This window comes from Peromyscus californicus, unplaced genomic scaffold (assembly GCF_007827085.1).
Source record: "Peromyscus californicus insignis strain IS unplaced genomic scaffold, ASM782708v3 Scaffold_19__1_contigs__length_69161282, whole genome shotgun sequence".
NCBI lineage: Eukaryota > Metazoa > Chordata > Mammalia > Rodentia > Cricetidae > Peromyscus > Peromyscus californicus.
The window spans coordinates 17,344,349-17,365,059 of record NW_026294491.1 but is presented as its reverse complement, the minus strand read 5'-3'; the positions used below and the strand labels follow the sequence as shown (position 1 = coordinate 17,365,059).

At 45.3% G+C, this 20,711-nt stretch overlaps 1 protein-coding gene across 23 annotated transcripts in view; it reads left to right on the top strand.

The window, feature by feature from the left end:
- The window catches only part of Ank3 (ankyrin 3), a 483,262-nt gene that overhangs the window by 155,421 nt on the left and 307,130 nt on the right, over nt 1-20,711 (top strand). For 4 of the 23 annotated variants that reach the window (XM_052744755.1, XM_052744757.1, XM_052744760.1 and 1 more), the window contains exon 1: nt 10,859-11,804. The exons of 1 other annotated variant lie outside the window; for it this stretch is intronic. In XM_052744755.1, the coding sequence (XP_052600715.1) occupies nt 11,691-11,804 (114 nt within the window). In that variant the 5' untranslated portion in view covers nt 10,859-11,690. Of the gene's footprint in view, nt 1-10,858; nt 11,805-20,711 lie in introns of those variants that run through there. 18 more of the 23 variants (XM_052744762.1, XM_052744759.1, XM_052744758.1 and 15 more) reach the window with 12 other exon arrangements.

Below are 20,711 nucleotides of genomic sequence, written 5' to 3'. Positions count from 1 at the left end.
TATGGATAAAATTTTAAATGCATACCACAGTGTAACTGACTACAGATTTCTTACTTGACTAGTAAGCAACCATTTCTACCTCCCCTGGTCCTAGGCAACCACAATTCTACTCTTTGGTTCTTTGAAGTTCATTGTTGTAGATGCTTTTTATGGTGACTCGTGCAGTATTATTTTATGTAGTGTATGTTTTTTTAATTTGGTTTATGTGTGTAGGTATAACATATGCATGAGCATATGCATGCACAGAGGCCAGAGGCCAACCTTTGGTGTTGGCCCTCACCTTCCACCTTGTTTGAGACACTGAGATTACAGATGTGAGCTTCTGTATCTGACTTTGTGTGTGCTCTGAGGATTTAAACCCAGGTCCTCATGCCTGTGCAGCAAACCCTATACTCAGGGAGCCATCTTCTCAGCCCTCATGAGATTTTTCTGAATTTACCCACTCATTGAAATTCTTAGAGTTAATATGTGTTAAAGACAAGAATGCTTTTGATTTTTTTTAACAAAAAAAAAAAAAAAAAAAGCTTACGCAGCCCTGTTTTCCAGGATTGTTGGTACTTTCAGTTGCCATTCTCCAGATGAGATTTCTTGAGTCTTATCAAGCCTCCAGAGTCACCTAAAACTCACACAGCACCTCATGTAGGGCACCGATTCATGGTCTGTTTAGTGGAACCCAGTGCTTCATGGAGGGCTTTCGTATTTGCTGTTAATACTCACAATTATTTGAAAAGATCAACATAACTTCTACCTAACAAGTGTAATGTTTTTATGTTTTAAAAAGCCATTGTCGCGGGTCTGGAGAGATAGCTCAGCAGATAAGAGTACATACTATCTTCCAAGGCACCTGAGTTCTGTTCCTAGCACCATGTCTGGTACCTCTCAACCACCTGTAACATTAGCTTCAAGGGTAACTGGTGCCCTCTTCTGGCTTCTTCCAGCACTGCACTCTCATATACATATGGGATTACACACACACACACACACACACACACACACACACACACACACACACACACATACACACAATTAATTTTATGTTGTAGCTCAGTAGACACAGAGTCTGAAGTCTAAGAAATTGAGTTGGCTGAAAAATTATCCTTACAAGTTGATGCAATGTTGGATGTGATTCTGGGGGCTTATCTACCTAGTCTAAGGGGCATACACACTGACAGAATTTCACATTTTAGTCTGTACTGAAGTGATTCTTCTGCCTGGTAAGTTCCACTACTCTTGTTGGTAGACTATAGAACTTTAGCCAAACCTATTAGAGAGTGGTACCATCCAACCCAACCCAACCAAACTGCAGATTTTAACATATCTTGTTTACTCTTATTGGCTCTGTTGTCCCAACCATGTTCTGTGCAGTGAATGAATAGAACAGTGTCCAGTGTGCTGAAAGCCTACATGTGGGTTCCTATGCATGTGGGACCACACATCAGGTGGAGTGTGAAGCTAGAACCCTTTACAGATCATGTTTAAAGCAGAAGAGCATGTGATGAAATGGTCACCCGTCCAGAATAGCCCCCCCCCCCATTTTAAATTTGCATTTGATTTTCTTTGCCCTGGAATAGCACATCGAACATGACAGTTAGGTGCGCCGGGCTGGACTGAGCGTTCCTGGGGCAGGTTTAGCACATCTACACCCCTCAGGAGCTCCTGCCTGTAACTCCATGGTGCAGGCAGCTTTTTCCACGTCAACACCTGCTCATTAGGAACTGGACCAAGACTCCCAAGGGCTCTCAGATGGCCCCACTTCTGTGTCTCTGCCAGTCTGCACCAGAGTTTAATATCAACCTTGAGGTGAAACTCTGTCCTTTCCTCGTAGCTAATCTGCAAAACCATCTGGCCCCTTTTCTCTGAATACAATCTAGTGCATGTGTGGAAGGGGCACTGGCTGGGGCTGGGCAAGCAGACCTGCCCACATGTCCTAAAGGGCAATCCACTGGCGTTGGGAGTGGTTTGGAGACCATTTGACTTAGAATATAAGCCTAAGTTTGCTCTTTCCATAGTTTCGTCTTTCGTTGGCAAGGTATTTGCTTGGAGCTTGCCCTGTTGGGGAAGTGTGGGCATGTTTCCAGCATTAGTTCCCTTAATAAAATAATGTTCCAAAGGAGCATAATTATGATTTTTAAAATGTGTTTTTCTTTAATTTTCTATTTTGTTTAATACAGTATCACATGGGAAAGACTTTTCTTAATATTGCTTACCTTACTCCACCAAGTAATTGAAGTCACCTAATAAGGCATGTACAGAATATCATAGTAATACAGGGGCCCTGAGCATTTGGTGATTGTGGGTATCTTCAACACACACATGAATTTTTCTGCTTTATCAAAGGACATGCCTAATAAATGTACATTTAGCAAAGAAGTTGTGAGGTTTTATCTGTATGTATATAGCTTAGAAAACACACAAATACTTTTCTATTACTCCACGGCAATTCTCATACTTAAATCCATACTTAAATTCTGTGTGTCATGTCCATGTATAGCCACATATATGTATACTTAAACATATTCATACATATGCATATGTACAGAGATAAACATTTATGCATGTAGAAATACTGTATACATCAGGTTAGACCTTAATGTCCCTTCTTCCTTTCTCAGAGAATGGTTTGTCAGTAACCACGAGAAGGCTGAGAACTCAGCGGGCTATGGGCCCTGGGCCAACTTCTGCCTTTTTTAATACAATCTGAACAGGAAGAAAAAGACTTGTATTTATCAATGGCTGAGAACAGATGACAAGAGTAATATTAGTGGCCCATGAAGCTTTAATTTGTGTTCATGGGATTTTATTGGGTCAGAGTCACATCCATGGCTTACCATCTCTGGCTACTTTGGCGTCGACAGCAAAGTCCAGCAGGGGCTCCAAGTCCATCTGGCCAGCAGGGCCCAGGATGTTTACTGCCTGCCCCTTTGAAAATGTGTTTGCTGACCCGCTCCTTTAAAAAAAAAAAATAAGTCGAACATTAAATACTACAAAAATCTGCTGGAACCAAGCAAGGCCCCTCCTGGTTGAAAAAGGAGCGGCTCCTTTCATTTGAACTCTTCACAGAGAAATTAAGAACGGGAACTCCGTCTTAAATTTCATCTTTCGTAACCCAAGCATGGTGGCGCATGTCTGTAATCCCAGCACTTGGGAGATGGAGGCAGGAAGAGCAGGAGTTCAAAGTCATTCCCAGCTAGATAGCAAGTGCCTTGGGCTACATGAGAGTCTGCCTCAAGAAAAGTTCTCTAGTAATTTTCTTCATAACTTTCTCCTCTCAAACCACATAATCGAATTTGTGGCTCTGTCCTGACGTGATATCACAGAAAGGCAAGGAAAAAGCTGTAAAGTCAGAGAGCATGTCATATGAATCTTAAATATCTATTTTTATTATTTTTTAATTGTTTATATGTGTGTGTGTGAGAGAGAGAGAGTGGGGGGGCAGGTGCCCACAAAGTTCAAATGAGAACATCAGATCCCCTGGATCTGGATGGAGTACAAGAGGTTGTGAGCTGCCACATGGATGCTGGGAACTGAACTCTGGTCCTCTGCAAGAGCAGCCAGTATTCTTAACCATGGAGCCATCCATGTCCAGCCCCATCATATGAGTCTTCATTGCACTGGTTGACGATGAGCCTCATGAAGTAACACGGGATAAAAAGCCTACTGAGATTTATCAGTTCACAGGATGCCTAGGAGTCAAGGGGTACTCCAAGTTTGCTAGGGACCCAAGTGCCAGTCTGAATCGGCATCAGCCCATGCTTCTCTGTGCCATCTTTGCTTTCTATGATACTCATGTTTCTAGACATCAGCTACTGAAGCATGCCGGTAGGATAGGAAAGACATGAGTTTCCACATTACAGAAAGACAAAGCTGTAAATTCTGTGGATAGTGCTTCCTATGGCCATGAGTGTTATAATAAAGAAAACATGAAGATTTGTTTGTTGGTTTAGAGAGAGTCTTATGTGCTACAGGCTGACCTGAAATATGCTATATAGCTGGGGATGGCTTTGAACTCCTGATCCTCTTACCTCCACCCCCCAAGTATCGGGATGGCAGGTATATGCCAACACATTTAGTTTGTGTGGTGCTGGGGATCAAACCCAGGACCTTATGAATGTGAGGCAAGCACTCTACCAACCTAACTACATCCCCAACCTCAGCATTTTTATAAGACATAAGTGCATGTGTCCCACATTTTGATAAAAGCTGGTGCCTGGGTTTTAGTGTGACATTTGACTGACTGTCTTTATATGATCTGGCATAGTCTCTCTCTCTCTCTCTCTCTCTCTCTCGCTCTCGCTCTCGCTCTCGCTCTCGCTCTCGCTCTCGCTCTCGCTCTCGCTTTTGCCTAGCACTATACCTATGGCCTTGTTAATCAAACGATTAAATGTTTTATTGTCTAGAAGCAGAACCCCTTTCTTGTAGTATGTCACCCTCTCTCCTATACAGGGTTGGGAAATGATCATTGGTTTGTTTTTGTTTCAATACAAGATTTCCCTGTTTTGTCCAGGCCGGCCTTACACTCATATCCTTCTGCCTCTGCCACCCCAGTGTTGGGCTTAAAGGCACAGGCCAATACACCTGGCAGGCCACCAGCTTTCTGATTCTTCACATTTGTCCCTTCACACCTTTGCTGTCAGCCACTTCTCTAAATAAGTCCTTTGAAAGTCAGCTCAGCTTGCCTGCTTCTTGATCCGAAAACAACCGGGAAAGGACACACCGTCAATTTTCGAATCTTCCTTCCAACTCCATTTCATCATCACCAAGTGCATGATGGATAAGAAACTTCACTGTGTCTTCCATTTAACAGCTAAGGCAGGAAGTAAGGTGTGCAGAGGGTTCCCTTACTTCTCATAGTCACGAGGAACAAAGGGAGGAGGCATGTTGTGTTCGTTATATGCATGACCTTTCCTTTGGGCCACCTTGGATAGGTTACTGTATAAACATTAAAGAACAAGAACTTAGGGAAAAAACAAACAAACAAAGAAATCCCAGACTATGTCACATTTGGCTAAAAAGGAGACACATTTCCACAAGGACACAGGGAATCTATTGCATGACTTGATGGTCCTGCTCCGTCAATGTCCTTGAAATTGCCACTAAAGCGTCAGTGAACAGGAATGATGGGCTCCAGTTGTTCAGGTGGGTTAGCAGACAAGAGATGGCAAAGCTTGTCTGATGTCCATCTTCTGTAATTGCATCAGGATTGAACCCGTGACCTGAGAAGCCATCGAATAACTATCAAATAATTTTCTCGGTGGAATGATTTTCTGGTGAATTACCACCGGAGTGGAGTAGAATGCCTTGGTAAATTGGCTCTTGCCATCTTGATTTATTTCTGTTGGGAATCTAAAGAAGGCAAAAGGCGGGTCTATGATCAGTTCTCTGCCTGAGCACTTTCAGGTCCGTATTTCTTCAGCACATTTTTTTGCTATCTGACATTGTCCCATCACTTACTTGTTTATGGCCCCCACCCCTACCCCTTGCTCTCAAGAGTGGAGTGTTCTGAGGGTGGACTTTATCTATCTTATTCATAATGGTAACATCTTCATGGAGGACATAAATGATGCTCCCTGTCACCTGTTTAGCCTGTGAGCGCTTGGCTAAGTTGACTGGAGTATGAAGGGTTAACTCATAGCGTTGTGAATCGGGGAGAGCCTACATTCCTGACCTAGAAAGTGTTTTCCTGGGGGCTGACCTGTGGCTCTGTCCTGCCCACCCTTCCTCTCCTTCCACTGTGTGCTACCTTCGTTAATTCCTGTTTATTTATTTCATCTTTCTCTCCCACTGTGGGACCAAGTCTCATTCGTGTACATGACCTAGGAACCAAGCACAGGACCAGCACAGACTGTGACTGGGAGAGCACATGACCAGTGTGTGAGTAGAACACGGTTGCTACTTTTAGCCGAGTGCCTGAAAACCAGTGCATACATTTGACTCAAGACCTTCTTAGTATCCATCTTTGCATCCTTTGCTATTCCTCAAGGTACATTGATACTTATTTGTGTTTTAGAAGAGGGTCTTGCAATGCAGCCCAGGCTGGCATCATACTCAGGACCCTCCTACCTCTGCTTCCTGAGTGCTGGAATAATACCATTCTATAGAGTGAGCATTGCGTTTCCTTTCTTGAGAGACAGAGTGAATAATGGCAGCTGGGTATCCTTTGATGCTTGTTTGGGGTAATATCTACTTTTAGGAGGACAATTTCTGACAAATTGGATCCTCTCTTTGTAAATACAAATGAACGGTTTATGTAAACTACTCCTGTCCAGCAGAAATAGATTATCCCATACATGTCATTTCTTAATGATGCATTTTTAAAGGAGGAAACTATACTTGATTTAACTGGACTAACTCAAAGTATTGTGGTGGCAGCATAAATCAGTGGGGAAAATTATTTTGATGATTTATGCTTTATTAAATTTAAGTCTTAAAATATGGATTTGTATTTTAGTTCATGAAACTTGAGCAGAGTAGGTTGACAGGTAAAAATTGTTCCAAGTACGCTTGACTGTGTTCTAGTATCTCAGTTGAGAATTGGTTGTCAATTTGCACTTTTCAATTCAGTCGAAATTTGCCTTCTCTAGCTGCATTAGCCACATTTCAGGCCCAACAGCCACCTATGAGTGCAGCCGCTGATGAGTACAGATGATAACGTCTGCTTAAATAGACCATCCCTAGATAGCTTTCTTTATTTCACCCAGTGACTTCTGTCACCTAAATACAGAGCATTCAGGAGTAGTGAGAAGGGTGTCTTTGAAGTCATCTGGTCTACTTCCTTCTCCTGTGGGAACCCAGAGAAGAAAAGGTTGCCAGGTCGGCTTTTCTTTGCACACCGTCCCGCTCACCCGCTGCGCATTCATGGCTCTGCCTGGCACTACCAGTGTCCTCTTTCAAGCAGGCAGACACCAGGGGTGTGGCTGTGGTGCCTTCCTCCTGCGATAAGATCTCCCATCTCTATGCTGGCCTGTGTGGCTTTGATGGGCAGACTATGGGGAAGCCCTCCCCGTGTGTCTGTCCCCATCTGCTCAAAGTGTGAGGTCACTGACGCAGCTGGCGTGCTTGGGACAGCTGGCTCTCTCTCCAGTGCTGAGGTCAGCCCTGTTAGTTGAATGGACGGTCTTCTCAAGGGAAGGAGGGCAGAGCCGGGGCTAAGACAGATGGTACCAAGGCCAGTGCTCATGGACCACAGGTGTCACACCCCAGGAGGAACGAGGCCGGAGAGTCCTTCAGGGATATCCAGACACGCATCCCAAGCCCTTTTAAAGCATCTGAAAATGAGGAATGAGCATGACTCTGTTTGAAATTTGCCAGGGTGCTTCCTCGATGCTTATTGTCTTTCTTCTTTATCTACATCATTGGGAGATTGCTCAGGAACCCATGATGGTATCTCTATCTGGGAGGCCGAAATTAATGAGACAAAAATGGATCCATTTTTCCTTGTGAGGGGAAAAATGTTTTGACTCTGTCCTGGTGAGACTGTACTAGTTCTGAGAGGAGGGAAGTGGATGTATCAGGAAACAGTTTTCATGCTATCGGAGTGGACACTTCACTCACTGCTGACAACCTGACATCAAGCCGGGGCAACACAGCTTCCAAGCAGTGCTGTGTTTTAAATTTGGTCTGTTGCTTTTTCCATTACTCTATAGGATAGAGTAATGTATAGAGTAGTGTATAGATTCCACACACTGCCCAGCTTCCATACCTCCACCGTGTAATATCTCATTCATGGGTAGATCTGGGAGGAATTGGGGAAGCGGTTATGATCAAAATACGTTGTATGAAATTCTCAAAGAAATGATTTTAAAATGAAGGGGAAAAACACAGTGCTATTCTACCTTCAATTACCCAAGTGGCCATGTCATCTCCATAGAAATCACATACATCGTCATCTCTCTGTCACCTCAGCTCAGCGATGCAGAGTGTGGAATGAAGGCCAACTAAGAGTAGGCAAATTGTCAATTGGCTGAACTAATAAGATAATCAGAGCTTGCCTTGAGATAATGGTGAAGGTAGACCAGAGTGGAAGGAAGAGGGAAAAGTCCTTGGCCATGATATCTCAAGTCTGGAAATCCTGGTATGAATTGACTTGGTCTCTTTTAAGAGAATATTTACTCACAATTGTTTTGAGTCCTAATTGAATATTACTTAAGGAAGAGCGATTGCTCCATTTACCAATGAAGAAAGCAATTAGCACTTTTGTTTAGTCGCTGTCTCATGGTCTAAGGCTGCACATAGAGGAATTATTCTGAAGGAAACCCATTCACTCTGGTAAGAAATCAAGAGTTACCCTGTTAGTAGGAGCCACTCCCCGACAACAGGTGTGGTGACATGTTACATGCAAGGGGAAGAGCAGGACCCTTGGCTGCAGCATGCTTGCTTTGGGGGCAGCACATCAATTCTGACTTCCAGAGGGAGGTGGAGGGGACTGAGGGGATGGTGCTCCCTGCCTCCTCTCTGAAATCTGCCAAGTTCCTCGAGTTTTGCACCCATGACACCTCCATTGGACTTAGTGAAAACAAAAGCCTCATTGGTTAATAAACGTTTGAGCAATCATTCTTGCCATTATGTTCAAAGGACGGTCTAGGAATCCTTGTAGGGAAGTCCTTTGAGGGTTGGGATGTTGTACTTTTTAATAGCTTTGGCATTCTTCACACTGGCCACGAGCCTGTCTGTTAGGAGCGGGACTGGAGAGGTTGCTCTAGATGTGAATGGCCACAGAGCTGCCTTTAGGATGCTCCATCTTTCTCTGTAGCATCCTGCATCTGCATCCCATTTTTGTTTCTGTTGGGGACCCACTGCACGCTCCAGAAGTATGTAATCTTGGCCAACCCGACCGGTCATCTCTAACCTCCACAGGAGCAGGATAGTTCAGTCAAGTTTTAGTCGAGCAAGAGGCTAACTCTTCAGTAAAACAATAAAAATGTAGGACCCATAGGGACGCCTTCCTTGGTAGAGTCACTGTTTGGAGTTCAGGTCTAAAGGCTAAGGAGAAACCCGCACATTTCTTCTAAGAAAGAAACTCAGCAGGCCGTGCCTTAGAATTTATTTTCAATGTATTCCTGACTTACTAATACAAGGATGTAGCCAATGGATAGAATTTTTCTCATTACGATGTCGTGAAAGTCATTCTACAGTCTCAGATTCTGGCCATTTTGGACCTGCGACGACTTCTAGAGAGGAGTACCTGTGGCTTGTTTTTGGTTTTTCCTAATTATTACTGGTGGAGATCAATGGAAGTGAATTGCTTTGCCAGCCTTTGCCTTGATCAAGGGTTCTTATAAATGTGCTACATTTGGAAGTATCATTAGTGTCTATAAAGGGAGGAGAGAAAGATTCTGAAGCCAGTGGGAAAGTAGCCAGTTCTGTAGCTGGCTGCCCTCTTCAGCTGGCTGAAACTGTGCGAATATTCCTCAAAAGTGTAGGACTTAGAGAGACGCCATACGAAAGTGTCACATGTCATCCCTTCCTCTGTCCCACTTACATCTTACGGAGGAAAAATCCTGGTGGGAAAACATAAAGCCACTCATTTTCCCTACCAACCCCATTAGAACTCATCTGCTTTTGAATTTGAGTTAGAACCGTCTATACCTCCATGACCTTTGCCTGCTTCTTGTTAGATAAGACAGTCTAATAGACAGACAGACAGACAGACACACACACACACACACACACACACACACACGTGTGTGGGTATGTGGGTGCACATGAGGACATTCATGTACACATGTGTGAGTGTGTGTGTGCATGCCTGTGGCGCCCACCTGACAATCTCATCTGTCATTCCTTAGGCACCACCGGCACCCTTTTCTGAGGCAGTGTGTCTCGCTGGAGCTGACCAAGGACACTGAGCCAGGCTGGCCAGTGAGCCTCTGGGATCGGCTGTCTCTGCCTCCCCAGCACTGGGGTTACAAGTGCAAGCCATCACAGCTACCTATTTTGTTTTCAGAGACCACAACCAAGTTCTTAGGACACGCCATTTCCTTGCGATGATACTTCTGTGGAAAGCGAGCCTGTGTGAATGGGTACACATCGTAGGCCCTCATCAACTGTGTGAACAGAGTGCTTTTCATTCGGTCTCAGTGACATGTGCCATCTACAGATAATAAGAACGACAGGCTGGGGGCCTTGCATCTTGCAATTCTTTATCACTGCTGACAGAGTCTGGAAGACCTTCAGCGGGAGAGAGGGGACCTTTGATAGCCATTGCAGAATCAGTCTGTAGATGTTGCTGGTAAGAATCCCACTCAGTGCTCTAGATGTACACCAGATGAGAAACAGCTCTGTAGATCCACAACCCAATCCCCACAATGCCCTGGGCGTTGGGATCCATCCCTTGTGAAGCTCTGCAGCGCCCAGTATGTCTACCTCCCGAGTTAAGGCCCATGGTGCTCAGGCCACATGAGCCTCTCCTTTTGATTCCCGTATTTGATTTTCTTGGTGAAATTGAGATGTGTTAGCTGGAGCCCACAGGCTTTGGGCCCAGTCTTGCATGTCAGGGACTTCTTTGCTAAAGCTATCAATGTCGGTGGTGGTGGTGCTGGTGGTGCTGGTGGTGGTAGTGGTGGTGGTGGTGGTGGTGGTGGTGGTGGTGTGTGTGTGTGTGTGTGTGTGTGTGTGTGTGTGTGATTCCCTGCTTAGCTCTCTTCCAGGGCACGCTCCCAGAAGATGCCGGCATCTTTGAGCCACGCTGCTGCTTCACTTCTCCTAATGAATATTCAGAGGCTGCAGTCGAGGAGAACTCAGGTGGTGCACATAGTAGCGTGATTACAATGAACCCTAGCACGAAAGCCACTCTGCAACACTGCTGATGGCCTGCTGCCCTCTCCTCTGCCCCTCACAGCACATGCGAGGAGAGTCCTGGGGAACCTCAATCGGGCATCTGTCCCTCACAACAGTGGGCTCACGCCTTCCCCTGGATAATGTGTTGTCATGAGCGTGTTGTTTTAAAAAGACAACAGACCCTTCTTTAGTCCTCTCCACAAAATGCATCAGGACTAACTGGGTATAAAGGATGCCCTGTTGAGCCCAGCAATGCACGCATTGTTTGCCTGAAAATGGAGTCAGCATCTCCCTGGGAAAATGCAGCTAATTTATTGTATATATTTTGCCGCCATCAGCAGTTGAACTCAAGCGGCTCCGTTCTCCGATGGGTTAATTTCCACTTGGTGCAGACCTAGGCTGATGGATAAACTGCAGCCCTTTCTCTTTTGGTGGAGGATTCTGAAGTCGGTTTTTTTCAGGATCCGTGCTGGCTTTCGGCTGCCGCTGCCGCCGCCTGTGTGGTGACTCCGGATCCTTCCCCTTCGGAAGAGCACCCTTTGCAGCGTTCCCCCTTCGGAGGAATCACTTAGACACTTCCAGCTGGTGGCAGGGGATGCGGCCATAACACAGCTCCTTGGTCCCAGCTGCCTCCACTACAGCCTCTGCAGCAGGATGGCTGCGCTTTCCGGGAGAGGGGCAGGCGCAGCAAGGTGTAGGGTGAAATCCGGACCCTGCTGTGGTGGGTTTTGAAAGCTGCAATCTTTTCAACATCTCTCTGCCTCTCTGCCTCTTGGATGCTTCCCTGCCTTTCAGCCCAGGCTCCTTTCCGGCCGGCGAGGGCTATGCTGCTCCCTGCCTAATTAGAGGTGCCCAAGGAGATCACCTTTTCGGAGAAAGCTTGGCGTGCTCGACAGGGTCTTTTTCGATGCATTATGGCTCATGCCGCCTCCCAGTTAAAGAAAAACCGGGATTTAGAAATCAATGCTGAGGAAGAGACTGAGAAAAAAAGGAAACACCGCAAACGGTCCCGTGATCGCAAGAAGAAGGTAGTAGCTATGTGTGCCACGGGGCTCTCATCTTTGTGTCTGGATTTCCTCCCGGCATCTGAGACAAGCATGGAGGGCTTTTTTTTTTTTTTTTTTTTTTTTTTTTTCCACGTGCAGCATGGAGTGGAAATTGGGAGTGGAGATGGGGGGCTGCTGGTAAAAGCATGGTCACAGGCTGGGCTTGGGCCAAGGAAGGCTTTCTCCTGAGTCGGGGGAGGGTGATTGCGGGGCTCTGCGGAAGGTGCGCCTCGCTTTACAGGGGCTCCTGGCACGTTTGTACAACACGCAAGGGTGTTGCCAAGGAGTTAAAGTTACTTTGTTTGCAGCTGGGTCAAGGTTAAACAGAGTGCAGGTGACTCTGGTGTGCGGGAGGGCCGGCCTTTGCACTTCTTAGAGGTCTGGTGTGTGGAAAAGCCGCTGTGGGGTTGGAAGTGTGTCACATGTGTGCCTGTCTTGGGCAGCTTTGTGACCTCAAGCCGGTTCCTGCTCTGCCTTCTTGCTGTCCTTGGGTCTCTTAGCTGTAGGAGGTATTTTCGAGCTAGGATTCTGCAATGGAAATCAGCTACTAGAAATAACTTTTTGTGGTTAAACAGAGCTGAAGTCGCGGACGTTTGAGTCTTACCTGCTGGGTGAGGGTGATCCTAAACGCAGGAATTCCTGTGGTGTGGGGGGTGGAGGAGAGAGCCCTGCAGCCTTCAGCACCGATAGCCTGAGATCAAAGTCCCATCTATGCGGCACTAGGCACCCAATTCTGATGTCCAGGGCTGGAGAGGAAACACAAGAGAGAGGGTCTAGGCCAGTGGTGTTTCCTTGCAGCTAGAGAGTTCTTACTATTTGATAGCTTTGCCCTTTAAGATGACTCCTGGGGACCGACCGGATGATCCAAAGGACTTTCCCTGCGTGACAATTAAGAAAAATTTGACTAAAACCCTGTGATCTGAATATGGAAGCCAGTCATAAAACATTTTGATGTATCTGTGAATACCCCAAGGGAAAAAGGTTCTTTATGAATTCTCAGCCTTGATGTATCTGCTTTGCAAATGACATGCCAGTTCCATCCATGGAATCTACCTTTCTTCAAGAGAGAGATGGCTATTTTGGGTACCTTCCCAGGTTCCTTCAGGGTTAGGCTCTGCAAGAGTAGGCCCTCTGCCTTTTGCTGAAGGAGATGGCATTTGGAGGGTTACGGCAGTTTTGCGGCAAGATGTTGCATGTGCATACCTCTCCTTTGGGTATTCTTGTAAATAAACTCCTTGGATCTCTTTTCATAAAAGTAAAAACTTGGAGTAAGGAATTCTGCCATGGCTTGTTTCAAAACCTTATATAGCAGAGTTAGGAAATGATGGTATTTTACAAGGTTCTAGTCTTGTTTTATTATATGAGCTCTGGCTCGGAGAAGGTCACTATGGATGGCCTCTTGCCAAATATTCCTGCCTCCATTCCCTGATGCTAAATGGGCTTCCAAGACACAGGGGTGCAGGAACATACATTTTTGTAAAGACCCAGTGTCCTCCTGAAGGTTGATGGCAGGCAGGACCTTGTAGCAGCAGTGACTGACCTGGGTCCCTGTTTGACTAGGTAACCACACAGGGAAGGGTGAGGTAGAGTTGCTTCAGGACTCACTGAGCTGGAGCAAAAGCTTTGTGGACCAGAATGCTTTGTTAGAAGTATGACAGTCCGCCCCATGTAAATCTCTTAGCAACCAGAGGGCCACATAGCGCAATATCAATATCACCATTGTGGACAGACAAGCTGATGCAGATACATTGTTCTCAGGACTCTCGGAGGGGAGCTGCAGAAAGTGGCTGAGGAATGACACTGTCACAGCATCTCAGATGTATTACCTAAAGGACAATGTACTGTGGAAGATAGTCCCCATGGTCATACTTTTCATGGATGGCTCTTAATGTATGGAGCTAAGGTTCAGTTACTTTGAAGACATACTCTCCATCCATTTGATGTGGCAAATGTAACTTTTGTTCCCTGAATTGTTTGACTTTGAGCCTCTTCTCAACCTTTTTCTAGAATCCTAATCAAGGCCAGTGGGCTACTTTGTTCCGTAAGACAGACCCTGTGCGAATGAGAGGGGGGATAAAGCTGCTTTTAGATATTGCTTTGTGGGTATTTGTGGGATGGTTGTTCATAAGCAGAATTATCCCCTAGGATCTTCTAATTACATAAAAGTAATAGCGAACACTCTCAGACAACCCATGTAGAAAAGCTTAGGAAATATCTGAGCTGCCATTACATAAAAGAGCCTGTGACTTACATATGGGAGACTTTACAGTTCAGGTTTAAGCAAGCCTGAGATGACCCTGTCTTGACTGTATGACACAGCAGCAAACATCCTGGAATATGACTAAATATACTAATATGATTCGTATAGTCTAATCAGGATGCCTAGGAACTGGAATACCAGGCTGCCACTCCACCAGGTTTCCTGAAGGCCAGTGGGCTGTGCCTTAATTCTATTTTAGATACGTTAACTAGGAGCATGGACTGCCTGTCACACACACAAACCGAAAATGCTCATGAATTTTTAATCAGTTGAATTTTAACAAAGATGTTTTATTCTTGGCATACCTTAAGTAGTTTTAAGTGGGTTAGAAAGGAAAGGCACCTAAGAACTGGTTAAAGCCTTTCATGGGGGCTGAAAGTGAAAACCACTGGAGAAGGACCCCAGGTTCCTGCACATGTTCAGTTCACACTCTCCTGCTGAGACCTATCCAGGCCCCTGACTCTGTTGGAAGGGGGTACAAGCAAGGCTTTACTGGATATTGGTTTGAAGACAGATAGTTCATCCCACACTTCCCCATGGACCTTCCTGTCATAGTTCCATGCCCCTCCACACACTCCTTTCCTAGTGGGCTGCTTAGCTTTACAGCAAAGGATAGCAAGCCAAGGTGGGCACAGTGCCCCGGCTAGGTGATGCTAGGCCTCTGTTCTTGGCAGCTTGCAGACAGAAACTATGTCACCAGCCCAAAGGTGTGTGTCAGTAGATAGCGCAACCTGCCACAAACCCAGGGAGACACGGGCTGCCTTCTGGCAGTGCCTCTGTGGTCCCCGCATGCCCCTTGCTGCCATTATCCATGGATTCATGCTCTCTGCGTGTTCAGCCCTCTCCCCCATGAAATGCACATTAATGCATTTCTGCACTGAGAAATATCAAGAAAATATCAAATCTATTTTAAGCAGTAAATTGTCTTTAGATGTATGAATATCTGTTTGCTTATATTTATGATCTCTGGTTAAAAATAAATAAATAAAACAAACCAAAAAAACCTTGAAGACTGCCTGAGGCAACCCCACACTCAGGCACTATGGAGTTCCTTTATCTCTCTGTGCATCGCTGACCTGGTGCTTGGCCCTGGGATACACTGGAAATCCTAAGAGTAATTCCATTCTGTGAGCAATATTGTTTCTGATTACTGCCGTTGAATCTGAATGGTCAGTAACAAAGCAGGAGTAAATCCTCATTGTTTCGTTCGTATATGCATGCATTCATTCAATAACCATCATGTGTGAGGTAGGTTCTACAACCAGCTTTCCTATCGGATGTTGGATATAAACAAACGTAAACAGTGTAACGGAAAGATAACTCCCAAGAGAGATGAGGAGAAAGATAAACCCGCCTCCCATTACCCTCCAACAGGGCAGAAAAAGCAATTCCAAGAGCCTGTACAGAGCTCCCCGCTCCCCCACCACCCTAGTTGATTAGAATGGGTTTGGAAAGGGATCTGAGCCTTGGAGGACAAGGCCAGGATGAAGAAGACAGAAATGACAGGACCCGCAGGGCCGGAATGGAGACAGCAGAAGAAACCATTGGGCTGCATGGAGTGCAGATGGTCATTTGCAATGCTTTGGGGGAAAGGAAGTCTGAGTACACGGCAGGAAAAGTCAGGAGGGACCAGAGTATGAAGACCTGTGCATGCCATCCTACAGGGATTGGCAAGGTTCCTGCTCCAGGGTGGTAGGATGCCTGTTCGGGAGCAATGCATTGCTCGTCAGCGTTGTAGACAGCAGCAGCAGCAGCGGAGCAGTCAGGAAGCTCGGATGGTGATCCAGGCAGGAGATGCTGGGAGCCCAAACTGGGGGAGGGTGGGGATCTGCCAACGGAGAGGGGGTGTGGCGTAGGGAAGATATTTAAGGGAAGATGCAGTGGAACTTGGCAATGGATTGTAGGTGGGAAGTGAGAAGAAATCAGATTCTAGGGAGGCTGCCAAGTTCCTGGCTCGAAGGGAGAAATGAAGAATCCCATTTCCTGGATTCTAGTCTCCTCTTCCAGGCCCATTTGCTGACCGGGTACCGTGCACCAGGCGGGGCTTTCTTTGCATTGCCTTGTGGGTGCAGGCTCATTTAACATTCACAATAGCCCATCAGAGTGTGTTTTTAGTATCCCCATATCGCAACTGAAGAAACATGAGCCAGTAAACTGATTTCTGGAGTTCCCATGGCTGGAGCTCATGAAGGTCCCATATGGACTGGGCTGTCCAGCTCTCTTGACTGCACTCTTCATATCCTACTTCATGGGTAGGATGACATCCGTTCTGTTGCTGCTGTATACCCAATAGACTTGTTGAACTGGGAGATGGCTCCATTGGGAAAGTGCCTGTTGTGTAAGTGTGATAACCCAAATTAGATCCCCAACACCGGCATAAAAAAATGAACATGGTAGAGTGCACCTGTAACCCTAATGCTGGTGAGGTGGGCACAGGCAGATCTCTAGGGTTCACGGGCCAGCTAGCCTAGCTGAAGGTGCATTCCATACTAGGGAGAGACTTTGAAAAGAACAAAAGCCGGAGGGCTACTCAGGAATGAAGCTGAAGGTTGACCTCTGACATATATATATATGTGTGTGTGTGTGTGTGTATATATGTATATGTATGTATGTATGTATGTATGTGTGTGTGTACACATGTACACCCATATGAACACATATAAACACAACAGAGAAAATTTTTTTAAAAAATCACAAGTGGACTTCTTTTAGAATGTTTTGTAAGGGAGAATTCTTTCTTTTTACTTCCATCAGAAATCTCAGTTCATACAGTTGGCTTCTCAGAGTAATCCTGTATTGCGGTGTGTCTGTCTTTCTCATCCTCCGTGTAAATGTATTGTAAGGTTTTACTTCAAAGTTCTGTTTCAATGTTAACTTTGAGGTGTACGGATGTTTTGCCTGCATGTATGTCTGTATACCACATCTGAGGTCAAAAGAGGGCCTTGGATCCCCTGCAACTGGAGTTACGGAAAGTTGTAAGCCACCACGTAGGTGCTGAGAATCAAGTCAGCGTCCTGTGGAAGAGCAGCCAGTGCTCATACCTGCTGAGCCATATGAGCCCCAAGTTCTGTGTCCTTAAAAAATTTTTTGAATGCTACAAATGAAAATTACTCTCACTAGGACTTCAAAGACAAGCTAGGACAATGGTATCTCAGGAGTGTGTGGCTACCTGCTAATATATCAGAGGAATTCCAAGAGGATATTGCTTTATCTCTCTTCTCTGGGGCATGAGGATTATTTTCATCTCCATTTTTTTCAATAGAGAAAACAAAGGCGTACAGGAAAGAACTGGCCTAACGTCTTGTAACTCGTCAGTGATGGATGTAAACTTCTGCTTGGGTGGTAGGGCTTTGAGATCTATGTGATCCCTGAGTTTATTGAAAGTCTAGCAGTCTTGTTTAAGGTCAAAGCAATGTAGGGCTGAGAGCAGAATTGAGAAGACATGAACTCTGACCATGGCTCTGACTGTGGTGTTTCATGTGTCTTGGCATTTTGTAGGTTTTGCTCATACCTAGTCACCCAGGTATTTATGTCATAAGATGCCAGGCTGTGCATGCATACTGCTCATGGGCTTTTATGGGGTGTAATTGTTTTTCAGACCCTCAGGAACTTGTTCTGTTTCCCTGTGTATTGAGAAGAGTGATCTCGGGTCTCTGGGAACCTGTTCTCTCTGCTACTGTCCTTGAAAGACTGAGCTGTACTGATGTATTTTCATGCCTGGTTCATCTAGGAGACTAAGCTCCCTGAGGCCAGGTCATAATTATTGGCTATACATGAACTCAGTCTTGCTGCATCAGAGGATGGGCTTAACGGGCAGATGGAGGGCTGAGTAGGTAGATGAAAGGTAGTCCTGTGGAATGATTATGAATGTGGAATGGAGGGTAAGGTTGTTTGAGATTGAATGTTGGCATTATCATTTGATAGCGTGATCTTGGGGGAGTTATGTGACCCCTGTGTCCCTCGACCTCTTCATCTGCAGCAAGACTGTCATTGCGGTGTGTGTTTAGTCATAAGCCATGGCGAGATTCAGTGAACTGCTTGCAGAGCAGGTTGGCACACAGAAAGAACCAGATAGCATTGACTGTTGCTACTGTTGAGAATGAAGAGCAAAATGAAGAATGTGGCTTTCCCTGCACCTTCAGGAATTATACCAATTAGCTTCCAGAACCCCACAGGTCAGCTCCTGAGGAACATCTCACTGAAGCCTTCCAGAGGGCAGAAGATTGCTTAGTTCACACGTAGAGAGCCTTGCAAGCCTTTGCCCTTGACTGTCCCACCATTAACTGCAGAAACAGGGAAGGCATTTGAATAAGACTTGGCAGCAGGCTGCTTGCCCACCTTTCTCTTACTATCACGCTACTCTTTTTCTTCCGTAATTTTCTCTCACCTGTTCATTAAAAATATCGACCTTTTTTGCTATTGACCAGTTAATATGTATAAATGATAGATTTATTAATGTCGGAATGTGTTCATTAAATTCAGAGGTCTAGGTCCCTCTATACCATAGTTATTTTTATTAAGATACTTCTCATTAGTTCTTTGGGAATTTGAATGTTGACCATATTCACCCTCTCCCCCAACTTCTCCCCTATCTACTCCCCCCATCTGCCCAACTTGGTATCTTCTTTTTTTTTCCCCTCTACCCATCAAGTCCAGTCTGTGCTGCCCATACTTTCGTGGATGTGTGGCCTTCCACTGGAATATGGTCAACCCACCAGTGACCACACTCTTAAAGAAAACTGACTCTCCCTTCCTAGCAGCTATCAATTGCCAATAGCTCCTTGGCTAGGAATGGGACCTCCCCTCTCCATGCTGGGATTTGGTCCGGCTTGAGCTTGCACATGGTTGTGAATTCTGTAAGAAATAATGTATAGCTGCCCCGTTGTGTCCTGAGAACACTGTTTCCTTGTGTGTATTCATTGCCTCTGCCTCATACAGTCTTTCTGCCCTCCTCCCTCCCCTCCCCTTTTTTGCAATGATCTCTGAGTCTTAGGAGGTACAGCATAAATGGTTAAGTTGGGGCTGAGCAATCTGATGTCTCTTATTCTCTGCACCTTGCCAGCTTTGGATCTTCGTGTTAATTACCATCTACAGCAAAAAGAGGCTTCTCTGATGGAGTGATACATTCATCTATGGGTATAACAATGAGTCATTAAGAGTCATTTTAATACTATGTCTACTTAGAATAATGATAGAAGGTTCTCCCTAGGACCTAAGGCTTATTTAGCTATGGATTCTTGGCCAACAATGGTGCCAGGTATGGGTTTCATCCTGTGGAATGGGACTTAAGTCCAATCAGAAAGTGGTTGGTTACTCCCGTGATGTTTATGCCAATATTGCACCAGTGGGTGTGTCTTGCCAGGCCAGTGTTATTATAGTTGTTGGGTCCTACTGTAGTTGTTGGTAACTGCCCCTCTAAAGGGTAAACTTCATCTCCATTACTCTTCAGGCCCAGGATCCTTTTTGTAGGCTAATTTTACTTTTATAAGATGATGCGTCTATGATCTGTGTAGTTTGTTTTCTGGAATCTCAACACAGAAAATGTCCATCCACTTTTCATATTTTTTCTTAGGAAAAAGAAAGCAGAGTTCAGTAGCAGGTGAAGTGTGTTTTGACTCTATTGCATTCTACCTGCATCTATTCACGTTAACAAAATTTCATCAGTGGGATATGGTGGCCTACTTCTTTAACACCAGCACTCAGGAGCCAGAGGCAGGCAGATGTCTGTGAGTCCAATCTGTGAGTTAAAAGCCACCCTAGTCTCTATAGTGAGTTCCAGGGCAGCCAGGGCTACATAGTGATACCTTGGGTTTGGTATTGGTAATACAAAGGAGGGACTCATAGGGCCCTCCCCTGGCCCCATTTAGATAGGGGGTGCCTTGCTCTACACAGATGGATAAAAGATTATAAGCAAGCAAACAAATCAATATTTTGGTGGATTTCCTGTGTGCTGGGGGCCTTTTTGCATTCTTCATAGTCTCCATGTCTGTGTCATGCTGCAAGAACACAGTGGGATCCACGTGTTCAGAGGTCAGCACATCTCAGGCTCCGTCGGCAGAAGTCTGCCTTGAACCTGGGCCATTCTCACTCCCTGAGTTAAGTCAGTCACAACCTCTGGGAGGTTTTCTTCGGGTCTTTATTAATGGGTGCCCATGGTCAACCTTACATCAAGAGAAGAATGATCCCTTTTGAGATCTTAAAAGTTAAATAATGACTTCAGAGTTGGAGTTTTTATTAGTCGTTTATGTTTGGATGCAAAAGCCTAAAATAGTGTAAATAATTGCACATCAGATAATGTAGTTATACATTTCAAATACTTTCTTTTAAGTGGAATCCAGTCACTGAAAAGTGCTTATTTATAGATATTGATATATACATTCCACACTGAAGGCGAATGCTGTATACATTGTGGTACCATCCTAATTGTATTCTAAAGAAGTATTTGTGTAGAGACACACACTTGAAGACCAACAGCCCCCTGTAGTTTTGCCGGAATTAGTGTTCCGGTCTGTATAAATTCAAAGAGAACAAAGCAGTGGAAACCCAGTATGAATGTTTAACACACAGTCAGGGTTCAACAACACTCTGGCCCCTGTCAGAGTCTCTGAAGATGTTGGGCTGTCGGGGAA